This window comes from Sceloporus occidentalis, unplaced genomic scaffold, assembly GCF_023333645.1.
Source record: "Sceloporus occidentalis isolate IW3139 unplaced genomic scaffold, rSceOcc1.0.p SCAF_89, whole genome shotgun sequence".
Taxonomy (NCBI): Eukaryota; Metazoa; Chordata; class Lepidosauria; order Squamata; family Phrynosomatidae; genus Sceloporus; species Sceloporus occidentalis.
The window spans coordinates 1331186-1358365 of record NW_028317069.1 but is presented as its reverse complement, the minus strand read 5'-3'; the positions used below and the strand labels follow the sequence as shown (position 1 = coordinate 1358365).

The following is a 27180-nucleotide window of genomic DNA, read 5'->3' as shown; positions in this document are numbered from 1 at the left end:
TTTACACACAATAGGAAAGGATTATCTGAATTAAAGATGAACAATGGAAAAAAAACCCAGAAAAAACAATATACACGTTAATCCAAAAGGTATGTGTTAAAGGCATCTGAGACTTCAATGGCTACCACAATTTCTGTAACGGTGAATACGGACGGTCTTATACATCTTTGGCTTTCATCTTAAACATTACAATAAAAAGCGTGTACAAATCATGTCCTCTGGCACCAGTAAAGAGGAGACTATAGATAACATTAAGTAAATGAATGACATCATGGGGTGCTGCATCCTCGGAACGTGCACGTTGTCCACAAAATTCCCATTCTACCTAATTAAAACGTATACAGTATTTAAGACATCAATGGGTATGCACCTTTTAACTAATATGAAAGTAACAATTAAGTATAAATAGAATAGAAAAGACAACTAGTCCAGAAAATATTCCAATGCACCTCCATATTACATTTTGGAGACGTATACAGAAGTATTTCTTTACTAATAGGGTGCTGGGTAAGTAGAATAGCATTCTAGTAGAAGCGTTGGAAGGTTGAACATTGAGGGAATTCAAGCATCCATGTGATGTCCTAATGCTTAAATTTAAGGCAAGCCCAAGAATCAAGTAAGGTTTGAGCTCTACAAACATGTAGGCATATCATAGGTCGTATGGCTCTTATCTCGACTCCAGGTTTATATGGACAGTCAAAAATGGAAGTAACAGTTTTTTGTACTTGTGATATATGGCTGGAATACAGTATGGTGGAGTCTTTGGAAACCATTTGCCTCCGTGCCTCCAGCTCCCTGCTTGCTGGGAAATAGTATCTGGGAGTTTGCCAGTTATTGCCTGGGGCTGTCAGAGGGTAGTTCCTGCAGAGCAGGATGTAAAACCAGACGCCGCTCTGACAGATCCGTTACCCTCTAAAACGCCTTTGCCCTCCTTGACACCAGTCCAACCTATAAACCTAAAAAAACTTACTCAAGATATGAGCATGATTAAAAGTGTGCTTTCATTTTTTTCTACTGCTAGGAAATAGTCCAAATTTTTAATTTACCCAAGCTTAATGACCAACCCCACCACAGCGATCTCTAAGCTTTGGGAGTGTGGCTTTTTTTTTTGGCTTCACGGCATACTGGCTGGTTTTGCTTGGTGGGTTAAGGTTGGTAGGCTACAATCGGGCTACAAATATATATAATATAAAATAATTTCACTATAATTTCCCACCGATGAACGTCATTCAGGAGGGAAACAAGTAGTAAGGGTATATAGTGGTTTAGAGAATATTGACTGTAACCTAGGTCCGAATTGAACATACAACACAATGGTCCATGACCTGTGGACAGCAGAACCTGGACACTATGACCTTCAAAGACCCGGAACCAACTATATTTTCACCAAAGCTTGGCCAAATCTGAAAGTCTTAACGGTAAAAACTGCAGGTTAAATGTTTGCCTGGAAAGTTAAATTCTCATGATCTGCCAATACATTAGCTTTTCACACAAGATCTGTCAATGAGAGAGACGTTTTGACAGATCCACCTGTGCTAACGAAATAAGCCACCTGTGCTCATGGGAGGACATCCTGAAACTGCTGGTGGAGCCTGAGAACAGACTAAGAACAAAGAGTGGAAAACAGTTGAGAATCAAGTTATTTTTTGTGATTACATTGGCATATATGTATATATATGGGGGTGCAAAGTGGCATATATATATATATGGGGGAGCAAAGTGGCATATATATATATATATATATATATATAGGGGTGCAAAATGGCATACATATGGGGGTGCAAAGTGGCATATATATGGGGGTATAAAGCATATCTGGGGGCAGATGTGCATAACTAGAGGGCGGTTAATAAAGCTGTAGAAATTATATTTTCACGCAATAAATGTGTGCGTGTCTTTTTGGGGAAAGTGTTGGGGTTGTGGGTACGGTCATCCTTGGGCACATTCGACTATGCACCCGTCATGCATTTTTCTCATTCATATATAGAATTTGAACAGCTACAATAGAATGAGACACTCAACAACCCCTCCACAAATCCATTCTTGGTTGTAATGGCCACACAACCCAAATGGTCTTCACCGAGCATTGATCTATAACATGATCTTTTCGTTATAGAGGTGCCTTGTATCTTGTGCATGTTGCAGTGGAGCATGCAGCCATTGCACCGGTCGTGGACAGTTTGCCAAATTTTACATTCTAAGTCCAAATTAAAAGCAGGGCATCTGCCAATGACTTAATACCGTCGCTAAAACCCGCAGCTTAGCGATTCCAGTCCTTAATGGTTCAATGCAAAAATCAGGAGTTAGCAACCGGGAGCTAAAATGCAATGCAGGTTAAAGGGACAGGGTGTCATGTAGTCTCACCAATATATGCATTAATTATGCAATTAGTAAAATATAATTAAATCACTTAGCCTTTAGAAGAAGCTGCAGCTCCAGATCTGCAGGGCAACACCCCCACTATGCTCCTGATTTTGTTGTTCTGATTGGCTGAGCCAGAGCTGGAGCTGATGGCGAGTTTGCTATGTGGGCACAAGCAGCCAGAGATAGGTTTGGTTGAATATATCTACCGCAAGCTGATTGGCTGGGAATGCATTTGGGAGGATTTTGCATTCTTTAAGGGACACCTAAAAATATAAAGGGGCCACTCAGCTATCATATGCGGTAAAGTAAATATGGTGGCTTTAAGGAAATGTATCTCTAAATTAAGTTCGGCCACGAGAGGGCTTGATCAGACCCAGGACAGGCTGTGGTCGGGAAGGGACCACCTGCCCATCTTAATAGAAGCGACAACTTGCATCACTCTGAATCTGAGCATGCCGAGGTGGTCAATTTGGAGCCAGGCGGTTCACGATCCCCCCGCCCCCCCCCCCAAAAAAATGGATGGTAGGGTAGCTACATGGGACTGTCTCGTAAAAACATGGATACGAGGAAGGTATGGTTTTCTGAATAAACCCACCGGCCAGTGTACAACATGAGGCTCTCTTGGTTGATGCATGAAGATGGGGTCCACTAGGGTTTCTAGATAACTTCCTCGCAAAAATACTCAATTAAGGAGCCATACACATACATATATACACATACATATACACACACACACACAAGTATTTTAAAAAACTCATTGCCCATGGAAATAAATACTTTCTTAGTCACAACAGCAGCCCATTGTCATTAAACCATTTCTTAGATCAGAACAGATTTCTCAAGACTGGAACTTCTCAGGAAGTTGTTTCAATCACAAGTTGCTTAAGATTAGGAAACCAAGATAAGTAGCCCTTTCACCGTGCGGAATATTATAAAAGGTGAATCAGCAACATTCATACACAATAGCTGTGAGTGTACAAGTCATCATAAAAGCTCGAAGATCGAACGTGCTACACCCACTATGCCAATCAACTGTAGACTTGCTAGGGAAAGATTAGTAATTAGATCTGATATTTTACTCGGTCCGCAGTACTTTTAATAGACGGACTTAATAAAGATGTTTCTGCTGATATGGCAACAGAATGGCAAAATGTGTCATATTACAGCCAACACATCCTTAAATGGTAAAAGAAAATGTGATGCTATTCTGTCATTTATACATTGCTTTTACAAGAATGGATTTCCTAATGCTGCAGGCAAAAGTTGAAGTCTTATATATACTGCAGATTTAAGTCATTAGCATTATGATCTATTTGTTTTTTTTATATAGCGCCATCATATTGCGTAGCACTGTACAACGGGGTACAATGTTATTGACTACCCAAAATCTACGTATTGCCAAATGTGGATTTTAAAATAAATGGCTTTCCAAAGGAAATTACAACTTAATTGCGTCGTATGGTAGAAATCCAGCCACTTGGCCAAGGACTGCCTTCCTCCTGAGATCCTTAAGCAACCCAACTATATCACTGCGATGATTACAAACATACACACACTTTGGCACTACAAGATCTGGATTTTTTTCTCTTTCGAAGGAAGAGTGTCAATATTTATCCATGTTGTAGTAATTTGTTTTTTTATTAATCTGAAAATATGTGCTCAGTAGGAGCATCAAATATTTGAGTTTATACCTCTATATTTGTTGATACACTGACATGGTTTCGTTTTGCATATTTGTATAGTCTTTTAGTATGACAGATCTCGGCTAAGCGCTTTCACACTTCTAGCCTATCTCTGGAGAATTACCATCACTGGTGGAAGTGGGTGGGTGTGTGTGGGTGGGAGTTGGTGTGTGTGGGTGGGTGTTGGTGTGTGTGGGTGGGTGTTGGTGTGTGTGTGTGTGGGTGTTGGTGTGTGTGTGGGTGTTGGTGTGTGTGTGTGGGTGTTGGTGTGTATGTAAGCGTCCATATGTGCATGTGTATCAGACTCTTAGCATAAGAGGTGGAGACGAATACAGTGGAGGAATTTAAACATGCATGGAATAGACATATTACTTTTAAATGCAAGACTGAGTCTTCACATCAGCGAAAACAGGGAGAATAGATGGGGCCAAACGGGTCTTACCGGGCATTATTAAAGAATAACTTGGTGGGATTCTGCTTCCTTATAAAACAGTTCCTGAATTCAGAGTTCTATTTAGTAATTATTGTTATTGTTAGTAAAGTTCTTGAATAGGCACAGAACACTCGCATTTAAAAAAAATTGGCAATCTGACTGCTTCAATGCAGAAAACGTCATACGTAGAAAAACGCTTTACAATTCAGAAGCTCTTTATATATTTAGGATTCCAGGATAAAATTCTTATACACACACAGATAAACACATGTATCAAAGTAACTAAACAGAAAATTACTGGCATGGAAGATTTGTTTAGGGAAGGCAATTATATTATTTACAAATGATTATTTTCATGGAATCGCACCTTTTTTTAATGACTCACGAAAAGACCAATTCAGCAATTCTTCCTCTTTTTGACAACATTCAACTTTAAGTTGCATTGCTACTGGAATTGGCTGCGCATGCAGGAATTGGCTGCGCATGCAAGTGAATGTTTATACTGTGTTAGAAAGGGAAATGAGTTAGCTGTTGGCAACCTTCAACTACCATTTCTAAGGTTGCTTTGTACCTGCAGGAACATCTCTGACCCTGTTCTGTATTTTGCAGGAGCAGCAAGGAACCAGCAAAAGGAAAGACAACATATATGCACCAAAAATGGGAGGCTTTACTATAAAATAGTGTCTTTAAACTGCTTAATAAAGGATGGCCGTACAAGCCAGCTCCACGATGCACTTGCTATTGAGTTTCCTGTCCCTGCCGACCTGCATCGGATCTACCTTCTGTCATCATGTTGTCTTGCTGGTCACTTCTAGTGGGTAGTCTTATACCTAAGACTTGCTGCTGGCCCAGCTGCTGGTCCAACCTGTCACTGTGGAGTCCATTGGGAATAGACCAGGGCGGCCCAGTAATTATCATTCCAGCCCTGGCCAGGTGGGTCCCTAACAATAACACAAATCAGTTTTCTAGAAAAATGGCAGTCTTCCCAACATGTTCTCGGTTTAAAATATTTGAGATCAAAGTTAGTTACACTAGGCTAGTAAGTACACAGCATTAAACTGTTTAAGCAGCTGTTGGTGTAAGACAAATCTTTGCGACAATTTTGTTTGCATTATCTATGCAAGAATGGTTTATATAATTTTAGAGAAGTAGATTATATTAAATATCACCTTTAAATATCAAATGTTAATTTGCATGGCAGAGTTTAAACCACAAAATCAAAAAGTCAACATTTTACACAAAGCAAAGGGTGCAACACAATACAGAAATTAGAACGTGCATTTACCAAAGTTAAAGGCAATGTGAAATTCTGAGCTAAAAGTCAAACAGCTCACCCATCCCCTCCTATGTGAGTTTAATGTCACTGGGACAATTAGAGATATTACCTGACAACCATGCAATCTTCTTTTTATATATTTCACAATTATTTGTACTTATTTTTACATTATAAGAAAAACTAATAAATATCACACAAAGCTTTTATGCTCACGCAACACTATTGGCCATTTAAACAGCTCCCAAAGCCAGGTGATCTAAGATCCAGGGAAGTACTTTGTCAGGTCAAGTAAATGTAAACACAAGGGGTATTAAGTGCATGATGGGAAACCTCCGCACAATAGTCCCCGCCACACAAGTAAGGGCGCAAGCTGCAACTCTGTCTCGGCCGAAGTATATGCGTAGCGTGCGTTTGTAGACAGCAGGCAGCTGGAGGCCTACGAGCTATAGGCTCCTTAAAGTAATAAGGCCAATTTTATACCCCAGTGCGGTCCTGTTTCTGACCAAGCCAAACCTCGAAAATAAAACTGATGGCTTCCAGCACTCAATGTATTCTTGTTGTGTGAAATATGTTTTGTTACTACCAGAGTTTCTCCTTTTTCCATGTTTCTCTTGCCCATGGATTTTCAGCAAATCAGATAGTTAAAGCCAGCTGACTAAAGGATAGATATGAAAAAAGCCAAGTTGGTTGGTTGGCTACTCACCTGAGCTCGAGCTGAATCCCTCTCCTGGATGACAGCTCCCATTTCTTCTGCAGTTATCAGCTCCCTCCTTTCTCGGATGTTTCGGATGCGTTCTAGGATAAGTTCTCCATTTTGCTGAATAGCCACGCCATTTTCTGCTTCCACCAACCTTTCAATCAGTTCCTGTAGTGTCTGTTGACAGCAACAAGCTAGATTCAACCAGACAGGCTGCACTTTTCACAAAGGGTGAAAACCTACCCAACCTCTGTGTTTGGATTAAAAAAGTATTACTTTATCAATGTCTTTTATAAAAAGCACTCATAATTTTGTTTAAGTTGATTGCCATTTTGGGTGGCTTAGTGAGAAGAGCTTTTGTTGGGTGTTTTAGAGACATACAAAATTGGGCCAGACTGTGGATGACAAAGCCACACTGCAACCAACACTCAGATTGGGTGAGTACTGGGTACTGTCGGACGGTGGACCACTGGGAAAATTGAGATGAGAATCCTAGGCTTAGAAGATGGTTTCCATGTAAACATATTGGTCTGCACTAAACTTCTAGAACTTACAGAAGCACAGACCCTTGCATTGATAACCATGTAAAATGGGCTTCACACTACATCCTCTACTAGGAATGGGTGGTAACACTGGAATTTCAAATTTAACATTAATTTCCTTGCAGAATTTGAGGATTGTTTCATTCAGAGCAACATTAAGGTAAGTGCTAGACATGCCCTGGGATAATTATACTTCCCCACTTAATATACTTCATGTCTGTCTTATTGCAAAACATAAGCGATAAGTTGAGTTCTTTCACTTGTACTGATTGTTGGATACTTTGGGTTACGTTGTAAGTGGCTTCTCTGCTTGAGTTTCATTCACGAAGGCTAACCACGAGCTGAAAGGGTAAAGCTCTCTGGAAGGAGGCTTACCGTGTCACCTTCTTCAGGGTTAATATCTTCCAGCCTATTCAAGAGAGAACAGAGAACACCGGATGAGAACGGCGAGCGGAAAAAAAAAAATAAAACACCGGGGAAGAGAAAGACAAAGTGAGAAGCGCTAAGTGGCCAATGACTTGCTCCTCAATTCAGCAGCAAAATGAATTATCTTTCCAAATCTTTGGGAGCCGAAGTAATTTCGCTCTGAGTGTCTTCAGGGGACGCCCTGCACTCCCGAAGCATTATAGAGCCAGCTGTTCTGCTGTATCTTTCAATAACGCGAGCTCAACTCTCCTCGGCTGCAGCCTGTTAACTTATTAATGTTTACCGCAATATATGGCTACAGGGATCAGTTCTTCATATGTGTGTGGAGACGGCACGGTAAAGCAGGCTCTTCACATGTTTTTATTGATCCTTTCGTCTTTTAATTAGGGGTTTTTTTGTACTTATTTCTTATTTTCACTATGAGTAAAATCCTGGGGCCTCATCTTCTTCCAAATGTATTACCCCGCTCTACATTTGAGGGGATTTTTTTCTCTACGGGGTAATGGAGCTATAGAATGGTACGATGAAGATGACAACAAAAAATTTTTTTTGAGCTCTTCAATGCTCTGACATAGGAACATAGAATTTGACAACAGATAAGAACCATTCAAGCTCATCTATTCTGCTTTTTTTACTCAAACCTAAAAACCATTTGGACCACGGTCTTGCCTTATATTCATAATCAGGGTGTAACTTCTATGGGGTAATGAAGGGCAATTGCTCCTTAACTTGGTGTGCACACGAGCCTCTCGATGGCAATGGGAAGACATGTGTAAAAAGGCATCAATAAGTACAGCTGAAATAAGAAGTAGGTGGTTGTGGCAGTAGGTGGTTGTGGCAGTAGGTGGTTACTCACTCCTTCAGAAACGCCTGGAGGTGCTGAACTCTTAAAAGGGCTTCGTCTCGTTCTTCGTTGGCCAATCTTAATCTCGCCATTATGGCCTCATCCCGTTGACGCTGCGCGCGGTACACTTCTTCCACCAGGGCTACAGAAGAAAAACAATGACCTTAAGATCACTGAAATATAGTTTAACATACGAAACAAGGGGTTACAATGTGTAATATGTTAAGAACTTGGACCACAGTACAGCCATTTCCAGTTTAATGATCTACAGCCGCTCCTCCGATGACAGGTAGGGACCTCTGACCAGACACCAGCGTTTCCCCTTGACCAACCAATATACCGATTTAGCACATCGCCATCAAGTTTTGAACAAATAATTCAAGCAGCAATCACATCAACGCCTCTTTTTATTGCAATTCAAAGGCTGATGAGTTGATTGTCTATGGAAGATCCAGGGGCCTCCATAAAAATCTCTTTACATATTAAGTTTAAATCACTTTCTGGTTTAAAGGTGCTGTTCCACCTACAAAATTTCCCAATGTTTCTTAATACTTACATCATGTGCTACTATGGCGTGTGTTAAATAAACATATTCCTGTTTTAAAGTAATGTACATGTTTTCTGGTTCGTGATTTGTTCCCTCTGCACTGCTCGCTTGTCGGTTTCTGATATCACAGAAGAGGGGGTTGTTTGGTGGTCTCGTAGTTTAAAGGGGACTAAAAGTGGTTGTAGGAGGTCAGACTGTTGCGATGTAAGAACGGCTTTGGAAGAACGACAGGGCTCTGTTTCTAAGCATCTCCAGTATCTCAATACACCTTTTAATGTAGTTTTGAAGTTACTGGAAGCATTTGGGAGAATAAAAGCAAGAGACGGGGGGGGGTTAACAAAAAAGACACAAATAAGCACAACTATATATAATCACAATAATTACACCAACAATACAAATAAAACCGCATCATCCGAGATTTCTTCTCCTTTCTTTGGCTTGCAATAAATTTCAATATTTGCTCAGCGAAGGTTCAGAGCAGTTACGTTACATTCACAAATATTATCACCCGCTGTGTAAGCCCTGCGCGGAAAATCCTTCCAGATCCGATATGGAAGAGGGGATGTTTACCAGTATATTTGGATACATCCATTTTTAAACAAGCTTATCAAATATCCTGTAATTCTTAGTCAAATGAGACGCGCAGCTGAACATGTATTTATTTTTATGGCAAATACGCAAAATTTGTTTAGGAACCTAATTGTTATATCATATAAGTAGAAAGCAAATGTTTTAAGTGGGGCAGAGAGGGAGGGTGCGGGACAAACGTGTAAAGCAATAATATTTGCACTGAGCTCCTTTTAGAACTATTTTTATTTAACATCATGTGCTCCTTTACTTTTAACTATTATACAGCAAAGCATTATTTCAATACCGAATAATAAAAATTATAATAAATACTAATATACAATCCTTGTTAGTCACTAAATATAGGACACACTGTAGTAAGAAAAATGCTAAAATGGATAAAGGATGGAGTCTTGGTGTCCTTGGGTTTTTATCAATAGACCGAGAGATGTAGCTACTAAATAAAGTTTGTAGGTAATGAAATAAAGGAATTCCATTTTTTTCCCCAGAGTCAGAGGTTTAGATGTAAAAGTTTTACTGTAAGAAGTGAGGTAGATAAATGGAACAGCCTCCCACCAGAAGGCTGGAGAGGAGAGAGAGTTAAGATTTTTATGCCTTTTCTGAGAATTTTTACTCCTCACCATGTAGAATGGCGCACGTTCGAGACATTTCTACACATACGGACATCCCGATGCCTTTTTGCAGTAGGCAAACATGTCTCCATCACACGGTATAATTACATTGACAGATCGATCGGCTTATATATCAAGTTCAATCATCACTGAATAAGCATTTATTCCTTGTTCTGGATCGTCATTTACATGGTATGCGCAGCAAGTTTTGTTAAATCTTTATTCTCAGTTCCACTAATGATTTAATTACTTGCGGGAGAAAGGATTTTAAGCTCCAGCTACGTATTTTTTAGTTTAATTACAAAAGAAACTGATTTTTATCCTCTCTTTTAGATCAGTAAAAGATGGCTTTGAATAGAAGGTTAATAAGAAATGTGTCTGCAAAAGTCAAACAGAATTAAATGCTCTATGCTGATTAATATTCCAGCGAGTGTCTCGTGTGCCTCAATCTTCCTCCCGCATCCTTACGGGGTTAATCCAAGACAGTAAAGACCAAAGCAGGAGGGAAGATGAGGAGAACAATTAAAATGAAAGCTATAGAACAAAAGAAATAATAAATGAAAGTCAACTGTCATAGAAAATGAAAGAAGAAAAGCGAATGAGATGAGAAAGTGAAAGAAGAAAAAAATAAGCTGAGAGGTAGACATTTATGTTATTAAAATAAAGAAAAAAGAAGAACACCTTAAAAAGGTCATGCAAGGGCAATAGCAGGAAGGAGGAAAGAGATAAGATGTGTCATGAATAGACAAGGAAATAGAATAACTTCTCTGTTCAAGAGAAAGAAAAAAAATCTTTGAATGAATAGAACTTTTAAAAAAACCAAACATTTTTATGACCAGGGACAGTAAATGCAGACGGAAATTCACAAATGTTTTAGTATTGTGCTGATTAATGGGTTTTCATACAGTAGGGATAGAAACATTAAACGTAATGGCAGATAAAACCCATTGGGCCCTTTATTCTGCCCATTTTCGTTGGTCAATCGTTGGTCCCTTCCTAGATTGAGGAGCCGTATGCCAATCCTATGCAGGTTTAGATTCCCTCGCTGTATTACCCTCAACAACTTCTGGTGTTAGAAAACCCATGTAACATTCATCAAGGCTAAAATAAAGGGGACGTACATTTCAAAAAAGGAAGACGCCTGGATAAGAGACCATTGCTGATAACTAGAGGGTCATTCTTCATAGAGATGGTGGTAGATAAATGGAATAGCTTTAGAAATAGAAATGGTAGAGGTTATTATAGCGAGGGGATATAAACATGCAGGGTATGCTAAATATAAGAGCAGAACAAGTACCAAGCGTTGTTTGGGGGTCTTAAAACAAGTAAAAAAAGAATGGACTGACTATGTGCCAAATCTTCAGATCATGTTACATTTTGATACTCAAGACATGAATACCATCCCATCTACAGTGTAAGCTTAGGATCTGGACCTTTACCCAAGTTATTGGCTTGCCTGAGTCCTTTACTTCTAGTTTTGTCAGACTCTGAATGTAAAGGCTATAAAAAGATATTATAATAATTAGTGGATATTATGGATGTGGATATTAATTCCACATCCAATCTAAACATTTTCAAGGTTAAAAAAACATCAGGAGCCTACCTAAAAAGGCAGGGGTCTGTTGATTCTAATTTTCTACAACTCAATGGAGCATGGGGAAGACCATTCCTAGTACTGTTGGATGCCCAAAACTAACCATCTACATTTTTTCCCCCCAAAAAATGGCGTCTTGTTCATTATTTTCCATTGAACGTTTATCACGAGGCAAAAGGAAAAACACCTTCAGAAGAAAAAATACATTGACTAAGTGTTAAGGTTTATTTGCTTAACGTGCTAGAAAGTGCAATTAAGGTTTTGTCCAAGTGGGACTGCCCCTTTAAATGCAATGACTTCTTTGACAAACGTCTGTTACCGATGCGATGGTTATCAATGTCCTCCTAAAAGAACACCAAGTCACACGACGATAAGTTTTTTTTCCCCTAACACGCCTGTTACAGTGAACTCTAACAAGGAAACTGGCACCCTGACTATTACTCATTAAAGGCTTGGTTCCAACGGTTCTGCGGCTGTCGCACTCTCTAGAATTCCTGCGACCGGCCTGACTAATCATTAGATTAGCGCTGGGGATTTATCTGTTTTGTTCTTGAGAACACAAAACCAGAGACGTTTGCTGAACATTCTAGGTCATGAATAAAATAATATTAGCTATGTAAAGCAGATATGTTGCAAGGTGTCAGGGTTGGTGAACTATTGCGTTTACAAAAGGTTTTTTACACATCATTGCCTAACATCAATAAATAATTTTATTTCTTGAATGACAAAAACTTTTGTTAAGCGCTCATTTTAAGCCCTCGTCTTAGGCTGACTTTGTATAAATAAATATTATTATTATTATTATTAATAAAAATGATAATAGTAGTAGAACATGTCACCCGACAGCTAGGTAATTTACTGGCAGGACAATATTTTCCCATGCCATCACGTTGGCATCATAACCATCTCTTCTCCTGCCTATCATACATGCCCCATAATCTACCGTGGCATCTAACCCCAATAATTTTTTGCCCCACACTCGTGACTACCTGGGAACACTTGAGGTTTGACCCTGAAACCAAGCCTTTAATAGCAATACCTTTAAAAAAAAAAAAAGTACAGAGACAAAAATGTAATATCTTCTCAGCATACTGCCAATGACACGGTTTTCATAAAGTCCTACTAAGAGAAGTTTTCTAGGGGAAGCTGCATGTCTAACCGGCTGTGCAAGATCTCTTGGTTCCCACAGCTAAATATTTCTTTAATTAAAAAAATTAATCAATTAAGATTTACAGGTACAGTATGTAAAGACATAAGGCGGGTACTGGCAGATTAATAAAATACATTCTTCTAGTGCGCCAGAAAGACTTGCAGACTTCCCTAAACCATAAGCATGGAGATGGCCTGGGGTTTGAGTGTTCTAGATCTACGCTGCCATTAAGGGCATCCCGTGTTACTCATTTCATATTGGCATTGGGTAAACAAACATGCTGGCCATAACAGATTAGCCGGGCAATTATGTCCAGCTAAGAAAATGGTAGCCATATTTGCTAGCATTCTTGATGTCCCATAAAAAAAAAATCAATCTTCAATGAGAAGCTTATACACGAGAACATCACAGAATACCCCCACTCAATGAACCAAACAGCAGAACCCTGTTTAGCGTGATAATTGTCAGCTTCTGCTGCCTTAGAAGTGCCATCAAGAGTCATTCTCAGTTGACTTGATACACCAAAGCATCAGTTTAATAATGAAAGCAACAGATTCTGAAAACCATGACTGTGTTGTCAGGGGTTCTGTGCAAGGAAATGGTTCTGTCTTCACATTTTTCATATGACTTATCTATGCTCAAAAACGTCTTGGCTTTTGGACTTCACGCACCGTCATGGCTTGTACAAGGAAATGGTTTAGACAATCGCGGCGTTCTTATTTCTTTGTCTCCGAGATATTCTGTGTACAGACACGGCTTTTAACTGTAACTTGAACACTTCTCCTGGGTCAATTGGCCTGAAACCTTGGCTTCTTCGGATTTGTTTTGTCTTATGTAGTTTCTGGGTATCATCTGGTGGATCACTGAGGTCCACTAGCTACTAGTATTCATGGGCTCAAACAATTGATATAAGGCGGTTGTTGATGGAAGACTACTGGGTGATCCCTGGCCACCAACATGAACACTTATTACTTTGTATAAAGGGTCCATTCTTTTGGTTTTCACCTGCATGTGGGGCAAAAAAGGACTCCACCCTTAATAACAAAGCTACTTATCAAGATCAAGTCCTCCCTTCTCATGAAGCTTATCTTATTACGATAGGCGTACTTTACCTTGTAAATATTATACGGGTTTAGGTAGCATACGGAGCTGTAAAATTATTGATTTGTTTACACCAGAGATCAATTTTAATTAGACCACGTAAATATTTGTCTTTGTCTGCACATACACCTTTATGCATATTTTCCGGTTCTGAACTACATTTTACATCTGTAATGTTGTATAACGTGCGCCATTATGTCTAATCCTCCAAAGCATTGCTGTCGATAAATCACTTTTGATATCACACAGACACAACAGCTGGTCATTACAGTGTCATTTCAACAGTACCTTGCCTGTTTAATTTCAACAGTTCTTCTTTGATCTTGGTGTTGCGGATTGAGATATCCTAGTCGATCCAACCTCAACCCACCCCGTGGCTATTTCCAAAGTAAAAGATTGACATTCTGTATACCTATGTATCGGCATTCCCATGTAATGTGTAACAACGTATATATAACACCATCATTAAACATGCATTTCCTTAGCATTTTGCTTCTTCGTCAACACAAAAGGGATTTCAGTGTCTACTCTGCCCGCATGATGCCAATCGCTGTCCGCGAAGGCTGGTTTTCAGTTAAACAGTTAAATATGATTAAAGTTAGACTGTGTCAACTTGGAAAAATACGGAAAAGGTGTAATTATGTATCACTGTCATTTGTTCCATGTTGGGTGGGAAGGATTTGAGCAATGTAATTTAGGAATTGGTATAATACCTCGCAAGAGACATTAAGGTTGGTGTCAAGTTTATATTTATGAAGCATTCCTGACAGTGATGGTCCTGCAGATCGTTATTCTTTACCGGTAGCGGTCCAAATAATAATGAGGATGTGGCTGTTCTAAAGGGGTGTGTGCCCATTTCACATAGGTTTTGGAACCAGGAACCAATGTGTCTCAGCCTTCAGTTGTCTACTACTGGACTTTCAGGATGACCACAAAGATGAACAGATGTTTCCTTGGGGGGGACCTCTAACAAAATCTGTAGCACCAAAAAAAGAGTAAGGACACTTTAGGAACCCGTTTAAGAGTCTAGAAGTGCTGTATTCACACAGTATAAAGAAACATTTCTTCCACCCGCCTAGATGACAGAACTTTTGCTTAGAGGCAGCATAGGAAGATGTGAAGCATTTGAACTCAAGTACAGAATCTAAGCTTGTTATTCCTTCCCTGCTTCCCCCTCCTCTCGCCTGCTCTGTTTGTTCAAGACCTTCCAACTAAACAAACAAGCTCTTTGTGATTGGATTGACATGGTGCTAACAAGGCGCTTAATGCCCAAATCAGTTTGAAAGCAGGTAGAGTCCTTGCTAATACCGGTACCAGGATCTTAAGCGAGGAGCCACACAAGCAGCTCCCAACCGCCAACAAAAAGCCCAGAAAAAATAAGTCATTCCTTTCCCCTCCCTGAGCAAACACAGCAAGCATTAAGTGAGCCACGTCATTCCAGAAACCACATGCCCGGTCCCCGTAAGGCTTTCTGTGTTACCTGCTGTCTTCTCGGCTATCCTGGCCTGGGAAGCTTGCTCCTGCAACTCTGTATCGAGTCTCAGTAACTCCAGCTCTTTTTCTCGATTCGCCAAATCTTCCAGCAGCTGCAAACAGACATAAAAATACATCAATCGACATCGAGGAAGACAAAAATATATACAATGAGTCATATTTCCAAAAACATTTCTGGGGGCAAAGTCGTAATTGTAAAGCGATCACCATGGAAGCATCCCTGCTGATCGCACCGCTTATAGAACCTCACTGCGTTATATAGAATTATTGAGCGCCAGCAGAATCCGTATTTATGATGGGGGGGAACAATGTAAGGCATGTGAAGAATTACTGGTGCAGAAGGAGAAGAGGGTCCTGTTCTTGTGAGCTTATTATTAGGAGGAATGTCACTCGACTTAACTAAATGCACCTATGGACTATTTAACGAAGGACTCCTGAAACAACCAAGTGCGGAGTTCAAGTTCCTGATCTGGGTAGAGAATTAAGCCAAATGGTATCCACTTTAGCCAACATTAGCCATACACCTATTCTTTGAAGTTTCACGGTTTCTTTTCATCGCCTTACTTGAACGCAGATAGTTCTTTTAAGTATTTCTTAACACCAAGAGCTCTTAAAGAGTTAAATTTTAAGTTTCCTAATACCCTTATTAGAGAAAAAAAAAACATAATAACTTGACTGTAGCAAAGGTCATCCCGATGATATAATGTAATTTAAACATTGGAAGCCACTCAGCACACAGATTACCAGCTTTGTGCCAACTTTCATCTAACAGTCATATCAGACTGTAAGCTCTATGGGGCAGGAACTTTTATTGTACAAAAAATAAGTTGCCATTATGAATGATGAATTTTCTAATTTTTTTTCCACTTGTTTACAGTACAAAACTAATTTCCAAAAACCCTACAGACAGAAATTGGGAAGCGGGTAACCAAAATGGATGGTACACCGACCAACAAAAGCTCCTTGACAATCAAAAGAACAAAAAAAGAAAAAAGGTGCACCCGTGCCTAGTTGGGGATGATGAAAGCTCTAGATCCATATCTAGAAAGCCACTTGTTGGCCTAATATAGACTTGGCACAAAAATGAAGATAATTTGACTTTAAGTTTCTCAAATCACAGAATGCATTTTTTTACATTTTTTATTTTCCTGATTATGTCTAACTGTATAAAGCTCTCCTTTTCCATTTTATCTATTTGACCGACGCTGCCGGCATATTTTTCGTGAATCAACAAAGAAAGTAAAGTTGAATTAACAATTTGCCTGAAGACACAGGAGTTCACAGTCTTAACAAAGGAACGAGATTAGGTAAACATATTAAAATCCTCTCAATAGTGCCTGTAACTATGGTAACAAGGAGAATTAAAGAAAAAGGAACTGAAAATGCAAGCAATAAAATTCTGGATGGGTGTCAATCAGTTTTAAAGCATTGATTTATTTCACTATCATTTTATGTCACTGCTTATATTAAAATTGTTTGTTATAAATCCCATAGTTGACATTTTCACCAACTTTATCCATATGATATATATATGTGTTATAGACCAATTTATATGTACATTTAGAATATCATCAAATTAACTGTTGCTACAAATACATGCCCAAATCTGGTGATATCACTTGGACAAAGTATTCCTATGGTCCACTGAATGAGAAGCCCTAAGTTTTAGGATTTCATTAGGATTTTTTTTATGTATGTGACATTCACATTGTCATACATGAAGTATCATGGCAAATACTGACATGTTCTTTTGGCAACAATATGTGGCTTATGGCTTTTGACTATTTGCGTCAAGTTATTTCTACGTTGTGCATTGACATTAACAATGACGATGGTGCATGCAGAGTCATGGGTGGTCAATCAGGTGGCATGTTCTGATGTACAAGAGGCTACTGGGTTGTGAGAACTAGCTTCTCAAACAGGATATAAATATTTGCTTGGAGTCCCTCTTTACATCCATGATAAGGGATATAACATGATACATGCTAGACATGGTCGATTCTCTCAAGTTCTTCCTTTGAGGAGGACCCTATAGATCAGTGGGAACCCTAAGATGCAAGCTTCACTCACATTGATGGCAGCAAAGCCTGTCTCTGCTTAGTTGTGGAACGTCGATTTCTATAAGGGAAAGTACTTTAAGAAAAGAAGGTGCATAGGCAACCAGGTATAGCTCAGAAAAAAAAAAAGAAAAGGCAATTTAGATCAAATGCGGAAAAGACTGTAGAGCTTGATTATTAAATTAGGAAGCTACTGCTTGAGTAAAATTTATTTGGGATTCAAACCACTGGTCCTGGGCATATTACAATAGTTCGATTTACAAATAGGGTAACTACATTGTAAAAGTGGGACATAGAAGTGAGTTACGCTGCTACCAAATAAGTGCAATAAAAGGTGCATCTCTTTAACTAGATACACCGCCACCTAGAGGACGCAATGATAACTCCAACCAGATTTATGGATATACAGATTAAAAAACACACGATTTCATCTTTCACTAAAGGACATTAAACTCAGTCCACATGCAATATTATAATAATGCCTCGATTTTAAAACGCAATTATGCTGGAAATCGGAATTTAATAAAATTGCCTTATCACCATAGCAACCAATTAAATGGTCTAATGGACCATGCATTTTTACAAAGAGGGGTACCTAAAATTTACGTTCCAGGTGCCATAAGGCACATATAACCTAACCCTATATGAAAATAAAAAAGAAATGCAGAATGTCTATAGAAAAGTCATAAGCATAAAACTGTGGACATGAGTTAGAGTGGGGAAACGTTAAACAGGAGGGAATGGAGGGCAACGTAGAATTTAATATGGTGGATGGTGAGGGCAGGTCCCTAAGAAGTAGGACTGAGTTGGGCAACCTGACCCAATACATTTTTATCTCTAGTAATTCATGGACCAATGCGGCACCTAAAAAAATACACCCCACAGAGTTCATGAAAATATATCAAGTTAGTTTGTGACTTGGGTATTATTCATGGATTGATACAGTGCTAGCTAGGGTGACCACAGGTCTTGGGCAGTATCAATTCCCAGTGAATGGGGTCTCAGTCAATCAGAAGAGACTTCTCAACTCTCCTGAGTCCATCCTTCACACTGAGCTCAGTATAAGCTGCAGCCAGGAACAGGTATGCGTGTGTGACTGTGTACGTGTGACTTAATAAAGGGGTTAATGCTCTGAATCTGCTCGTGTGTGTAATGATTGCATGTATTGTGTAAATATATTAAATCTGAAACCAACATGGCTCCCTCCATTGCTTCCTATTATAGTTTATGTGAATCCGTGTGTACGTGAGATATATATATATATTATATAAAATGTATGTTATGTGTATGCTACGGTTTGTATATGTAAATCAGTGTGTATGTGATATATACACATACATAATATATGCCTCATGGAAACTGAAGTGGTTATGTGAAAGGTGAAATCTACCTTTCATTATTAGGGCATCTGTTGACCTAGCTGTCATTTTACTGATATCTACAGAATGAGGAGGATATTACTTTGTGAATAAGAGAGATTTCTAACACTTTCAATATTAAGAATTTCTGACCTTTCACCAAATAAGACTCTTTCAGCTTGATCCTTACCAAATTAACACTTACGGTATCATTTGAAACTGGTATATATATATATATATATATATATATATAATATATATAAATAAATACACACACATATATATATATATATAATATATATATAAATAAATACACACACACATATATATATATATAACTTGATGATAATGTCTCTTGAACTTGTTTCAGCTCTCAGTCATCAATCTATAATATCACAGTCATGCACCTACAACTAGTAAAAAGCCAAACTGGTAATGAGGCTGTTTTCAGTGAAGTGAACTAATTATGTCAAACATTTGACAGGTCGAGGAAAGCATTTCTTGTTTGCCTTTACCACGGTTAAGTAAAAGGGACAATCTGTTATGACATAAGCAGATTCTGGAAATATTCCTTTCCTTATGAGCAAACTAGTATGATGGATTGCTGAGCTATGGGTTACAACTGTTTTCTTAGTTTCGTAGTTGTGTATGGAGACTTCCCATGAGGAGAGGAAATTCCTGGCTGGGCAACGCTTAAAAGAAAAACAAAAAAATAGTACTTAAAAGGATATTTAAACTAAAAAATTATAGTAATCAAAACTTCCATAAAACATACCGAGGGCTCTTAATACAAAGCTATTATAAAGTTCTGATTAGAAACAATAAAGATCATTGGTTGTTGTGATATATATTAATTCTATTCTCTGAAAAGGGTCTCATACCATCAAGCACTTTGTTTTGTGATTATCACTCAATACTGAAGAACTGAAGAATATTGTTTGTGCCTTTTGAAGACTGGGTGAAATAATGAATATGGATAGTTGCAGAAATGGTTAACCTTTTTTTAATACTAAATGCAGCACCAATATCATTCTATTTACACTGGAATGTTAGTAGTAGCAGCAGCCAATGGCATGCGGCTATATCCCATATGAAAGAAATGTACTTAAGTACACTTCCTGATTTCAGTATAGAACGCCAAGGGGAGGGGTTAAATTAGACAGATATATTTCTAACTGCAATAACAAAACCATTCTTGCAGCAATTGGCATGCAGTAAATGCATTGTGTTCATTCAAAATAGTTGCCAACGAATAAAAAATGCATATATATGTACAGTATATATGTATCCAACATTGCATTCATTTATTTAGCGTACTAAACTTCAAAATTTTTTGCCACAAACAATCTTATGTTAAGGCAAATCATTTCTGGTAGTAATTAAGAAGTTTCAAGTGAATTAAAAAGGAGTAGAAAAGAGCATACATTTCTCCCTTTATTTTTCAACCAAGACTTGTACCTTTCTATTGGTTTGTCGAAGATAATCCACCTCCTCTGCTAGCAGATCCAGTCTCTGATCTCCCCCTTCACGGTTCTGAGGGGTCTGGCGGCCAGGATTTGGAGGTGAATCTGGCTTGTCACTGCGTGAGGACCAGAAAAATATTTATTCAAGCCAATGGGGACTCCGCTATCTCCCACTTATCCCGACTAGCCATGTGCTGTCATGATCATGATGCTTACTTTACATACTAAGTAGGCAACTTGGGAAACGGCCAATTGTTCCATTAGCAAAGGATGGTGCAAAACAATGAAAAGAGCCGTTTCATCCTGCTATAGAGTATCAGTATTTAGAAAGCTTTCACCCCTTTCAACAGTTTGTCTATAAAAAATAGTAGGGGTCTACAGAAGCTTTTAGTATATGCTACACACTCCCTTATACTCAAAATGGTTCAACGGTTGTATTCTCCCAATGCTTAAGGGTTTATTCACAAAAAATCCCATCATTATCATTATGCGACACATTAAAGAAATGAGCGACTGTCCTTTGTATAAATGCGAGGTTAACAAAAACCTTCAAGTTAAATAAAAAAACAAAAGTAAAATCAAACAGAAAAAGGACTATGCATACATTAGACTAAATATAATAAGCACGCTGGGAATCCAATGACAGGTCCATGAAGGTCCAGCATGGCAGCCAAGTAAATCCAACTAATGTTGGAAGATGCAAAAATGTGGTGGTTGGCCACCAATATTTTCCATCTTTGGCCGGTCCAATGTTAGGGATATAAGTTTTAAGAAAACCATATTACCATTACACTTATTGATGTATATGGCAATTAACCCAACAAATTAGGGATATCATTTGAGTAACCTTTTTAATATCAGTTGATTAAAGTAAATCTAATCACAGGCACCACTTGCTTATCTCAATGACCTTTCAGTGCCTTAAACTAGAAATAATGTGCTGAATTGTAATATCTAAACCCACAAAGGGAATGCATGGTGCCAAAGCACATGGCTGCATAGTCTCCGGCATTGCCACCAAGCAGCTGGAGACTGTTTTCACCCAATATAACCTGTAGATGGTGATACAGAGTGTGGGCAATGAAGCAGGATCACATTTGCCTTCATATGGAATATTTCATATTAAAGGCCAGTTTGATATGGATCTAGAAAAAACAGGACAGATTGATTATAGAACAGAAACTACAGTCCACCTGGAACACCAAAAACAGTTTATGGCTGTTGGATTATCAGTTAAATACACCTTGTTTTCAAAAAATAAATGCATCAACCTCATCAAGACTCTGAACTTATTTTTACTTTTTATATCATCGCATGTACTTGCCTGAGAACTGATCCACTTTGATCTACCGGAGTCATTTTGGTTGCAGGGATGTGCCTTGGGCTGGGGATAGGCGTCTTCTTACCATCAAGCCCTTGGGGTTTCTTGGACTCTTGATCAGGATCCATAAAATATTCTCCTTAAATAGATCACCAATCGGATGTTCTAAAATAATTTTACTGCAAGGGAAAACAATTAGAACTTTTCCTATTAAAAGACGTTTCAAGCGAATGTAAATATCATATAAATAAACATATTATAGATACACATACAGTTTATGTTAGGGCAATGGTTCTAGCCGGTGCCATGCATATCTAAACATCTATACTGGTGAGTGGGCAAACACTTCCCACAAGGTATACTCATCGCACTTCTCACCCTCTTAAATGCTCGTCCACAACCATCACCCAACAAATCAATGGAAGAGCTTTGTCCATAAATACATTAGATGATCAAGAAAGGCGGATCACAGATGCACATCATTTATTGTGACAGTGTCCTGCTCTACTATATTAACACTGCTTAATATCATAGGGTGCTACACGCAGAGCTTACATAGTACTGAAAACACTCACGCTTACCTACCACGTCTTGTTAATTACAAACTACATTACATTAACGCTACAATATAGCAGGAGATAATGTTTAACATTGTTTTCATCAGATGCCCCGTTACCAAAAAATCCTTTGTTCATACGGGAATTGGCAGGATACAAATCCATCTGAAATCTTGATCAGGTAGGTGGAATAAAACTATCAATTTCAGAGTTTTAAGGAAAGGCGAGAGGAAAGTCTATCTGCCAAACCAACAGAAAGAATGCTGGTTAGTAGACAAGGCCCTCAATTCATTGCTTTATTTTTTCCTAAAAAAAATATCTACTACTAATGCATGTAAATTTGTAGAAAGTTCTTTGTTCTTAATGGGTGATAGGATTATATTATAACCTTCCATCCGTGGAATGTAGTGACTTTAAATAAATTCACCTGGAATAATATAATTAAAATAAAGATAATTACTGGCATTGGTTAGTGTAGTTTTACGGTGGAGTGCAGTGAAACTTTCCTGCCTGCATGAATAACTAAACTACAGGTGTTTAAGCTGCGGCTGGAAGTATATTTGAGCAAAGAGTGAATACATTAACATATCATAGCCAAAGCTCTTGGGAGCTGGGTAAATATTCTGTTTACCTCTCCTTGTACAGCCTTAAACGGCACTAATGTAAGGATTCTCCGGAAAGGATAGAAAACACATGAGAAAACGCAGAGACCTTGCTCTGTATATCGCTTTGAGATACTTTTAAAAATGTTATATACATAACTAATAACTGGTCAACATGCAGTTGGGAAGAGTGTGCCGTATGCTTGCACAAGGCCCTTCCTGAAATGTCTCTATAGAGTTTTCTATAGAAAAAACACCAAGTCATTTTTCTTGTTAAACACAGGACTCGTTCCTGAAGTCACTGCAAGCGCTGCCATATTTCCCCGAGTTCAATTGAGAGCAAAATAAAGGTGCTTGGAGGATCGAGGAGAGGACGTCACCGCAAGCGCCGCCCTTTCCGAGTTATGTTTTTCTCGTTGTGTATACTGTAATACTGGTTTTATTTTCCAGTAACATCCAACACTTTCACAGGTCATTTGCTATGTGAAACGTTTCCTTCTTTGCTTGAACCGTGGGGCAGTTGTGATGACGTCTATTCCGCGGCTTCATTTTCCATCAGATCCACTTGTTTTGAAACGAGATATGGGGTGACGCATCTGCCCGGCAGGTGTTGCTCTGGTCCAAGTTGATTTTTTTTTTTTTTTACCCATGTGTAAATTTTTACTTAAACCTGGGAAAAAGCAATGCGCTACATCCCAGAACACCTCTACAGGTGCTCTAGAACCAGGAGTCAATGACACAGGTCCACTCCTTATGCAAACCATAAAACAAGATCTCTCTTCCAAAGAAGACCGATATTTGAACTGGCACCTTCTTCTACAAATCATTCCAAGACTTCACAAGTAAACTAAAGCCTGCTCTGGTTAAACCTAAAATGACACAATGAAAAACGCACCTACGCTTTACTTTTTTTTTTTTATTTAGCGGTGTGAATTTACAAGACAAATGGATCTGAAAATATTTAGACTGAGACAACAAACCGTGGTTACAGCTAATTTATATTCCTCTAGTCCTTTCACACCTGAAAGTTTATAAGATTACTTTTGATAATCAACCTATGCCAAAAGCTGGACATACAAGCGGCTTAGGTTCCGAGCTTTATCTGTGTTCTGATCGCGGAACATGCACAAATATCACCGCCCTGTTTCATGGGAGCGAGAGCGATTCTTTGTGCGGCCGCTGCGTGTTCGCAATTTACACGGGACCCGGCTGACCCGCCTGTGTCAACAGGTGCCGTTCTCAGCCTGGCCTATCCTTTTTATAAAGGGAGGAGAGCTACAGTAAATTGTTTACGGCACGCCGACTTATCGCTATTTCACAGGTGCAAAAAATTTATTATGTCCTGTGCTAGGATGCCCCAACCACTGCTTTCAACGGCTATTATATACATTTGTTCAAACACATATGTATAAGTAGTCAGCAAACATAGATAAACAGTTCCCATAGCCTCGGTAATCAAATAAGGATATATCGGCTCGGAGTTATTTAACCTTTTTATTGCTGGAAACCCAATTTTGACAAAAAGCAACAGGGTGGAGGGCAACATCATTAATGTCAGTCTCTGAAATGTGGGTCGGATTAATATGGAAAGCAAAAGTAGAAGCAAATCCTTTTTGATATCTTTATATAATGCTTAACGCATGGAGAATTCATTTTTGCGATGGAGGTTGTGTGTTTTCTTCTAGGTTCTAGTCTTTTCCTTTGAATATATGTATTGTGAGAAGCGCTGCATAAACTTAAAAAAAATAAGGTTGAACTTAATAGACAATTTATTTACCAATATAGAAAAATGGAAACATAAAACTAAAGTCATGTCAAAAGTTCTACTTTTATGTGGATTCAATTGCGCTTTTAGATTAACTCAGATTCAGGCGATAGCAATCCTGTTTGAGTGTTTTGAAAGAGTTACCATAAAAGAAGGCAAGATAGCATTTATATACATGGTAGATGCCTTTCCAGGACATGGCAGAATAAGACAAATATTGCATGTTAATGTGAAATTATAATAAGCTCCAAACAATAAGAACCCCTTCCTGTAACATGATATATTTAGTCCGGCGATGTGACTGATAACGATTCAAGCGCTCTTGACCTTAAACTCATAATTTGAGGTTGAGTGCCTGCCGACACGTCCCCGGGTCTCACCATCGTGGCACCGATGTGTTGCACGCTTGTTAGAACCTCACGTGGAATAATATCTCTTAAGGATTAGGCAGCAGAGTTGAGACTTCAAAGTTGCCTTCATAAAATCATCTAACCCAGTGAAAAACATTTAGATGGGGGCGAAAGATCAGCGGAACAGCCTCCCAGCAGAAGTTGGAGGCTAGAACAATAGAGGGATTCAAACATGCATGGGATAGGCAAAAAGCTCCTGAATCTAAGACCAGACCAACAACTGATTGGATTGAGTCTTTAAAGTTGGAAAAATGGCCAGAAGAGATGGGCAAAAAGGGTTTTTAATCTCACGTCACATTCTAAATTTTTGTTAACACGATCCTCGCACAGGCTAATTTCAATAGTGAACAATCCTTTGTATACGAGCGACACAAATTTGCTGTAGACGTTCCGTAAGACCGATATAAATAGTTATTATGTAGAACGGATTAAGCCTTCATAGTGAAGGACACCTTGCAGTCTGTTGGGCATGCTTTTAATAAAGGAAAGGTTCTTACATCAAACAGAATGTGATTCCTAGAATTGCTTTCAGCGACTGTCTAAAGGGTTTATTCAATCGGAAAATAAATACTGAGCTAACAGTAAAGAATACAAAATCAGAGTACACACAATATTTGGAGTTACTCAACAGATTATTTGTGAGGTTGTGCCGTAAACCTAAATTGCATGTAGGTTAAGATGTAGGGTTTGTTGCAGTCATTTGAGAATATTATGAACGGTGAGAACTGTTTTATTAACCACATACTTTTCTTATAATGAACTGTTTTTAATCATTTTAAACCTGGAATTCTCTTATTCTTTTTGTTGAAATCATATTCCAATGAGGGACAGGAGGGCCTGACTTTTTATTACGATATAGTAAGAACACTATACTGGCCACCCATAAGTATGAATTTTTGAAGAGTTATAAAAAGAATTTCAATATATCAGCCAAATAATTAGTTATGTTCTATGCAGGTAAGGACACTACTGTAGAAATGATGGGAATATTAATAAACTTATATGTAAACTTAAATACAAAATATGTATAGATCTTATTTTTGGATAGGGCTTCCCTCTCCATGTCCTTGGCGGCTTTTCAAGAGTTTCATAGCAGTGGCACACTAAATTTCTCATATATAATAAATGTAAAGATTACATTCATGACTAATTTTAAACTCCCTCTTTTTCCCCTAACACTTGACATAAAAATGGAGCCTTTATTTGACGTTGATACCATTTATGTCATGCCACACAGGCTTTCGGAACATCAGATAGGTCATGATTAGTTCAGACAGTCTTTCTAAGGATAGGACTAGGAGAAGGTAGTCATGCGTTATGCTAGTGGTAAAGGACCTTTGCTTCACAGATATTAAACAAAACATCACCAAAAAAAATTGGAGTGATTGACATGCAATAAGTACCGGTAGCTTTTAACAAAATTAACGTAGCACCAAGCGCTTGCACCAGTACCTTGTAATATTTTACTTTGCTGATTTAAGAAATATATATTTAGACATTACCAACAGAAAAGAGAATATTGAACCTATGGACAAAAATGATAAATTTATTAGTTAATCTAGGAGAAGCAAAAATAACTATTATGCAGGAGATTACAATATATTTGGGTTTTTCTTGCTTTTCCATCTTTTCTAGAGACTGGGGCTTTAAAACAAACACAGAGCCGTCAAACATGCCAGCATCAGCATTCTGTGCTTCTATTGCTCGCTATCTCCCTCGCCATTTACCCAGCTAATGAATGGCAGCAATTAGTAAAATGTAATCCTATCGCACAATCATTTTAATGCTTTTAGCACTCAGAAAAGTAAACACCAAATTAATACTGCTCAAGCCATCTCAGATCCTTGTTAGCAGCAAGCAATTATAGTTCAGCTCCTCAGGTGTAATTAAATGATTGCAATGATTTAGTTCCATAAATGCAAGTTAATTCATAAGCAAGCAACAAATATTCTGGGAGTAATTACCGGAAAACGCGAAGCGTGAAGGCTGTGTACCTGGAGAAGGGAGGCGATGCCCCCTCTTGCCCGGACCGGGGAAGCTGAAAAGGGACTGTGTCGGCTCGCACATTAACCCTATTGTGACGGTGTGAGTGCAATTAGTGCACTGGTAATTTTGTGATACAAAAATGTCTAAGCAGATCCCAGGAGACGAGTATCCATGACTGCAAAAATCGTGATTTCTTAGAATTCTTTCACAGTTCTCTTGAAAGGAAAAGTTTGTTTAAAAAACAACAAAAAAAAATGTCTTCTGGGCTGAGGCTGGGATGTGATGTCATAACCCGCTGCTCATTTTTTAGGT

General features: G+C 38.6%; 1 protein-coding gene across 1 annotated transcript in view; it reads right to left on the bottom strand.

Moving 5' to 3' along the window:
* The window catches only part of LOC149284672 (mirror-image polydactyly gene 1 protein-like), an 80401-nt gene extending 58815 nt beyond the window's left edge, over nucleotides 1–21586 (bottom strand). Inside the window, exons 1-7 of the mRNA XM_089496303.1 lie at nucleotides 21552–21586; nucleotides 20223–20343; nucleotides 19280–19456; nucleotides 15336–15441; nucleotides 8277–8406; nucleotides 7370–7403; nucleotides 6459–6629 (exon numbers count right to left, since the gene is read on the bottom strand). Coding sequence (XP_089352429.1) covers nucleotides 6459–6629; nucleotides 7370–7403; nucleotides 8277–8406; nucleotides 15336–15441; nucleotides 19280–19456; nucleotides 20223–20343; nucleotides 21552–21586 — 774 coding nt within the window. The remainder of the gene's footprint in view (nucleotides 1–6458; nucleotides 6630–7369; nucleotides 7404–8276; nucleotides 8407–15335; nucleotides 15442–19279; nucleotides 19457–20222; nucleotides 20344–21551) is intronic.
* Between the last annotated feature and the right edge of the window lie 5594 nt (nucleotides 21587–27180).